This window comes from Schistosoma mansoni, chromosome 2 (genome assembly GCF_000237925.1).
Source record: "Schistosoma mansoni strain Puerto Rico chromosome 2, complete genome".
In the NCBI taxonomy this organism is placed as follows: Eukaryota; Metazoa; Platyhelminthes; class Trematoda; order Strigeidida; family Schistosomatidae; genus Schistosoma; species Schistosoma mansoni.
The window spans coordinates 945,981-953,356 of NC_031496.1; the positions used below are offsets into that span (position 1 = coordinate 945,981).

General features: G+C 37.1%; 1 protein-coding gene across 1 annotated transcript; it reads right to left on the minus strand.

Moving 5' to 3' along the window:
• Positions 1-913: 913 nt before the first annotated feature.
• Smp_032770 (putative cassette chromosome recombinase b) lies at positions 914-6,011 on the minus strand. The gene is made up of 8 exons (XM_018795259.1): positions 5,630-6,011; positions 5,534-5,596; positions 5,452-5,500; positions 5,336-5,414; positions 5,077-5,300; positions 3,987-4,056; positions 2,678-3,023; positions 914-1,457 (listed from the first exon to the last, which is right to left on the minus strand). Exons 1-8 carry the CDS (start codon positions 5,830-5,832, stop codon positions 1,013-1,015), a joined length of 1,479 nt encoding a protein of 492 aa, XP_018649590.1. The 5' UTR covers positions 5,833-6,011; the 3' UTR covers positions 914-1,012.
• Positions 6,012-7,376: the final 1,365 nt, after the last annotated feature.

The following is a 7,376-nucleotide window of genomic DNA, read 5'->3' on the forward strand; positions in this document are numbered from 1 at the left end:
AACAGATCACATAAGTAAATATAATAAGTAAAGAGTACAAATTGATAATACTATGACAGGTGTACAAGTTATTAGAAGAATAGTAAAGACTTGAATCAATGTTTCATAATGGAAAATAGGTTAATGACTTGAGAAATACAGACGCTAAAATAACAATCAGTCAGCTACAACGTAGGGCCAGGCACACATATGCATCGGTCTAAGTTGTCATACCTCATTAGCACAACAAGAACACCGGATTCATAGAAGTGATTAATTTAGTGGTGGTAAAATAACAATGGAGCGTTTATTTAGAAAGAATAATTTTGTTTTGGAGGGAGATGAAGAATAACGAACAAAGGGTGTACAAAATAATGAGAAAAATCGTTTGTTAGGGCTATTTCAGCTGAGGAAGTGATAAACGTGTTACAAAATTCCTATGAATACAAAGACTTGTTATTCTTATCACAACTAATACATCTGTCAATAGCAGTATCAATTCGCACTCTTTACCTATGTGATCTATTCCATTGTTATCACTGACTCATTAACTGCCTTGATTAGTTTAATAATTTCGTATATACATATAGATACTACTGTATATTAGAGTGAAGCCTAAGATCTAAAAGCGATTCATGAATCCGTGATTACCTACAAGTGTGTACCATGTATCTTTAACCAGTAGGTTGAGAATCCGATTCGGGCAGATAGGTAGCATCACTAGTCGTCACTACAAAATATGATTCGGGAGTACATGAATATACATTGGGAGAATGAACCAAATATCTATACTACTGTTTTTAAGTACAAGCTGTTCATTTCTCCTAATACTTCGCCTTAGTTGATTAATTCAAGATGGATAGAATTCAAAATAAAACTTATTGACATGTATACAATAATAGGGGAAATTTGTTGTTTTTTTAGATTTTATTTTACAAATTGGAATGTTGAAAGACTAAAGATTCTGCAAGTTTGCTTAAATGAAAGACTGTGGTTTGAAAAACAATGAACGAAAATTGGTCACGATCTGCTGTTATTCGTCACAATCACTAGGTTCTGAAGTTCCAATGATCCCCTTCGCTAGACGCCAAACTTTCGAAAGTGGACCAGGATATTGCGTTGAATCCATAGACCCGGCATTAATCATTGTAGTTTCACACAATCTAGGTTCTACTGGTGAGGTCACGGAAACTAGTTCCCAACATTCTAAACCAACAAACGAGTCGTGTTCTTCGAGTTTATTGGATGACTGAACATAATCGGAACTACTTGCCCTACATAAAGCAAATCTATTCACTTGTTTGTTACTTAAAGTTAAATTATCATCGTTTGATAAGTCAAACATCTCATCTACTTCTTCACCTTTCTCTACAAAACACGGTGAACTAAATGAAACTGTAGGTTGACTTGTTAAAGTTAGTGATGGAATCTTCCCAAAAAGTCCATCTAGTTTTATACTGTAACATTCGTCAAAGTACCTAAAAAGCAAAGAAAACCAATTAATAGACAAATAAAGAGGTATTTCAACAATCTGAAAAGTTACAAGGTCAAAACATTACGTATTAAATGTATCCCGAAATTCATTTAGTATTGTTTGTTTGAATCTTCCCATCGATGTGTTAGGACTGCAAATAGGACGAAACGCGCGTACTGGATTACACTGCTAGCCACTATCCATCTCTGCGTTTCCCGAAATCTTTTAGTAACAAAGAAGGTTTACTGACATTATTCAATTACATAGTTTTAGGATATTTACGATGGGAGCAATAAATATGACCATTCATCAAATACTAATTATTTCACAGATCACAGCACTGAGTAAGAACGCTGTCTATAAACATAAAGGGACACGGAAAACACGTCTGGGAAATAATTCCACACATCAGTTATATATAATGTTTCCATTGTCACTTCAACAACGCATGGATCACGGTCAGACAGAGTTATCACTAAACAATTAATAAAAATATTGCATATAGTGATTGGAAAGTAAAAGTGGTACGAGGATATTTAGAATGTGGCACCGTCATAAACAATGACTTAGATGGAGACAACCATTTCATATGTCCATCGAGATAAGTACCATACACCACAGCACCAACTAAAAAAGTCAGTGTACATCACTCAAAGCTATACGACAGATCGCAAAATTTATGCTTAAATACTAGGGATTGAGATCGGTAACTGAAAGGACTACGGTGTATTAATAATATCTTGATAGTCTAATACTATTTTACCCTACACTAACTAGGTTGCAGTGGTCTCTCTAGTTTCACTACCGAGAACATTATTTATCCAATAATTTTGGAAAGGTTTTGTTGAATCCAACTACGTTATTAAGTATGCATTATACATGATTAATATACACAAACCTAAGTCGCCTCCGAAAAAAGTTGATGGTGTTCAATAATGTTTGTTAAACACTAATTTCAGTTTCAGTACAACGTCCAAAGGAGCACTGATTACACATACATCACACAAGTCACTTGATTTGTATGTGGGCCGTGACACTGTTTTTGTGCCCAGGCTGAAGCAGGCTAAACACTAATTAGTGCACGCGCTCACAATCTCGTTTGTCAGACTTGTAACTAGTCTAGCTGACGATAGGCACAGTAACAATGATCTGTAAACCTACTAATTTGACGATAAAATTAGTTGAGTAATGTCTATACATAGAGTTTAGGTATACAAATATTACCTAGTAGACTTATTATTGTGACTGACCAGATTCCCAAGGCAATATAATCCAAATAATGGATTGTAAAGTGTGTGCCGTCCAGGAATTACATTTATCCCAAGTTGTTCTAATCCATTTTTTATATCAATCCCTCGACATTGGCATAATAGGTGAACAGCATAAATGACTGCGAAATACACACGACCCATATCATCCCTCTGAGGTAACGCAGACAAAAAAGAACCAACCAAATGCAAATTCCGGCGAATGGAGACTGGTAACCAAACATCTAACAAAATAGTTGAAACTCTTATTGCTACTGAGCAATATGTTAAAGCCGTATGACTGGATGGGGTGGGTTCAGGGCCTACAGTAAAAGTAATAAAAAGTGAAGATAGTTTAAACTTTACAGAGATGACTGGAGATTTATAGAAAATTTAGGAACACATGTTATTTACGTTAATCTATCACCGATCTACGAAAGTATGAAGTTACAAGATAGCTAGAGTAGTTGAGTACAGTGAAAAAGTACAATGGTAAACAAATAAAATAGTATACCAGTTGGACAGTTCAATTATGGTTCAAAAATTTTTCATCACAAGATAGGACCGGTATGGGGAGTGGAGATTCTACATTGAGAATACAGCAATATATGATACAAAAAATATTACAAGAGTAAATGCCCCCAAATGCCCTAGTACTGCCGAGAGTGGGGAGAATTCGCTTTCCCTATCCAAATGCTCTCACATGGCTACGCATATATAGCATCTGCCTTCTCGTGGCGGGGGTGTTGTTTACGAAATCGAGAGGACGAAAAGCGAATGTCCGGCGCTCTAACCGAAGTGGTGGACACGGGAAGTCCACCTAGGGGAGTTGGAAAACCCTCATTCCAAACCAATGGTGTATATGGTCTCCGGTATCCTGAGGGAACAAACAGCGTATGAATCAATCGTTGGTCACCAGCTACCATGGGACTGCATCTACTTACGATGCTCCACTGTCTTGTGGATCAGATCTTTAGGTCAAAGGCTCCGGGTGTGACCCCCTTAGAAAACCACCTGCTTCAATTTGGGCACCTGGGCAGTATCACAGCCCTCACACAAATCAAATGAGATTTGTATGGCACATATGTATCTGGTGCCTCTTTGTACCAATATTTATGTGTTCAAATAAAAATAATAATAAACAAGAGTAAATATCATCTTGAATTGTGTATTTCAAACCTAGTGGATGTACAAGAGCTTTGTATGATAATTAACATTCTACTCACCAACAAAAATACATACAACTATGAAAAATACATAAATCGAAACTTCAGAGCAACACTAACCTGCAAAAATGTTCTCTTTATCGATATGTAAAGGTGAACACACAAACCTATCCGGAGATAAACTATCAGTCTGAAAATGAAGTAAACAAACTTAACACTGATATTCAAGCGTCTTTAACTAAATACACTTACAAAAGTGTAGCTAACATCTAAGTGAATGTTTTTAAGACTTATAAATTATCATAAGTCGAATGACAATACACTGTCTAACTTCAATTGCATTCAGCAATACAATCATATAGTGTTAAGTCGCCTTAACAGCACAAAATTTGACAAATAATTAAATGTAAGGAGCGGTAAACAAGACGTCCATAGGATTCGACCTACATTAAGAAGGACCTGACATATGTGACATTGATCACCATCAAGTGATCAATCAATTGTAAATACGTCTGAACCCAATAAAAAGGCAGTCGCGGCCTGGATAGCCAGTAGTAATGACTCCGGTTATGAAGCTGGGTGACACGGGATCGAATCCGTCCGGGAACATCAGCTCCCTCAAGATTACAGGTACACCTCGCCGACGACTGCCAAGTAACACGAAGCCTAGGTTCAGGGATTCCTATTGACTACCTCCAACCACAAACTTATCTTAACATAGTGCACGCAATGTCGAGCCACCCAGATTAGTGACCACATTGCAACTTGCTCGATAGGATTCAACCTGCACTAAGAAGGACCTGACACATGACATTTATCACCACTCAGTGGTAAATCAGTTGTAAGAAACTAGATGTGTTTTGTGGAGTTCCTCCTTTCCCGTTGACACTTATTTATCCATTATATATTATTAGCCAACAGGAAAATGTCCATGAACTTAGTTTAGAGTGAAATTTTGTGAGGGATATTAATGCCAACCGGATTTTTAAACCAAACGAAACTTAAATGGAATTTGAACCCGTGACTAAGTAAATGGGAATGAAGCAGTAAACCCGCTAAGCTGGTGACTCTATGTAGATCCCTATTCAAGAGTCGGATTGTAGTTCGTGTAAATGAAATAACATTAAACACTGCCCTATACAAATATTTTGAACTATAATAGTGATTAGCGTGTTTTCTTATCCATGAAAAAAAAATTAACTAAACTCACCGACAGGTCAGTCACGAAATAAACTCCAAGTAACTCCTCGAAATAAGTATCATGTACGTGTTTAATCTGTCTGTTTACAATATCAAGATCAGCTACCAGTAACTTTTTTCTCTGTGCAACTGTGATAAAATGCCGAACCAAATTAGCTTGCTGCTTCAGAAGTTGCTGAGATGAGGTATGGCATCGTGTCATTGCTTGTCGAACACGTTGTAGCTTTTTGCGTTCTGAAATAATGAACAGCATAGTGAATACGACTTACTCTCTGAATTCATTTTAGTAAGAAACTCGATCGTATGTTCCAGAGACGAAATCCGAACATTCAACTCTTCAATTCTACCCTGCTTCGATATAAAAATATGCACAACGAGATCTTACAAAAGTGTGAAATACAGACTTGAACAGTATGGGTTCGTATACTTTAATCCTACTCCATAAATAATTATATATGTAGACCTACTTTCTATTTAATTCATTAACCGATTTTCGGACTGCCACAATTCGATCAGAATTCTGAGGGAAGCTGCAAAGAATCTATTTTACAAGGTATTCCTACCTAATTTTTCCGGATTTCTTCGAAAATATGGAATCCTTCCTGACACAATCACAACAGACAAATGTTTCTTTAAATGATTCACATGTACGACACTGGAGATTCAAATGGAACTGAGGACCACGATCAAACGGAACATCAACGCAAGGTGACTCTAATATCTGGAAATCAGCAAGTGCGACGTCGGAAACTGAGTCGTCAAACATGTATTATATTCAACCAGTTGTCGTTTAAAATGTAAATCGATAAGCCGTCCGGTTACTATAACTTCGAAGACATGTAACTCTCAGTCGTTAAATAGTTTATTGACAACCCGTAGATGTGTTGTAATGATGCAAATAAGAAAACATGCGTAAGCCTCGGTAATAGTGGTTCAATCGACTAACAATTGTTCAGATCTCCCTTCACAAGAGATCTGGGAGAAGGAACCTTAAATGGGGAAGACGTTTGATATTTTTGGAAGTGTTTTCAGTGAATTTACAAGTGAAACTTCAGTTAGCAATACACAACCGTTCGACCCTTGCAAACCATAAATCGAAACCTGGGATGAGTAAAGTATGGTTTTAAATAAGTCGCAAACATCTTTTGGATGTTCGAAGAACAAACCTTCATACTTGTTGAAAATAATGTTGATGTGTCAGTTGTTTTCCAGTGAGCTTCTATGGGCATCCAATCTTCTCCGAGATAGAGCAACTGAAGGTTTAGATACTAACTTTCTATGTACTTTGTGCAAAGGATCTACCAAGCGTGTCCAAGTCATCTCTCCTAATTTTTATAATAACATTAAAATATCGAGGCACATAAGTGTGTCCTATAAGATACGATTGCAGTCCAATTCACTTAGCGAATGGAGGGGTAGGTGGTCACTAGGAATAAACTCCGGTACACCTTTAGTAATCAAAACAAGCATAGCTACTCAGTCAATGTAATGGCATCACCTAAGAAAATTAGTTATAGAAATTTAGAAGTCCGGTAGATCATGACTTTACAACTAAACTTAACTGCTAACAGTGGTTTCCAAAGGTTTCCGGACTTTACGGACTACTTACAAGTCGTTTCGTTTTCTGAATCTAGGGATGTTGGAGGTATTATACTAGTTGTTTGCAGCAAGGCATTCTGAATATGCGATTTAAGCATAGAATCTTTGTTTCGAAAATAAAGCGGATGTCTAGAAGCGAATTCAACAGCATTGGGTCAAAGCGGTGAAATATCTATCAAGGCTCTCTTATGAGGATGAACTGAGACTGCCCAAACTTTTAACGTTATCGTACTGCAGGTAAAGAAGCGATATAATACTGGTTCACTGTATGCTGAACTATGATGATGATGATCTCTTTCTTCGGTTTTGGACTAATCACGTGATAGGATATTCTCAGAAATTTCAAAATAAGAGATTGGATCATCTGAGTTCCGAATTTGATTTGTCATGTCTAATGGTGGATTGGCGGTACTGCATGTCAAAGCATCCAATATCAGCACCTGTTTATAGGTTCACAGTGAGATGTCTTTATACTGTAGCGGTAAATAATTCCCCAAAATCAATAGCTCATTAAGTGTTCGACATTGGATGCTGACCACGTTGTTTAAGTGGACTTGTTTAGCTGAAGGCTTTCGGTCATGCATCCACTCCAGATCACGTTTCAACTCGGAGTGGGACACAGCTCCTACGTTTCATTAGCCAGCTCATAGAAAAGGTCCTCGATATATTGGTAACGAATCAAATATATCTTTCCTGCCTCTTCTCGTCTGA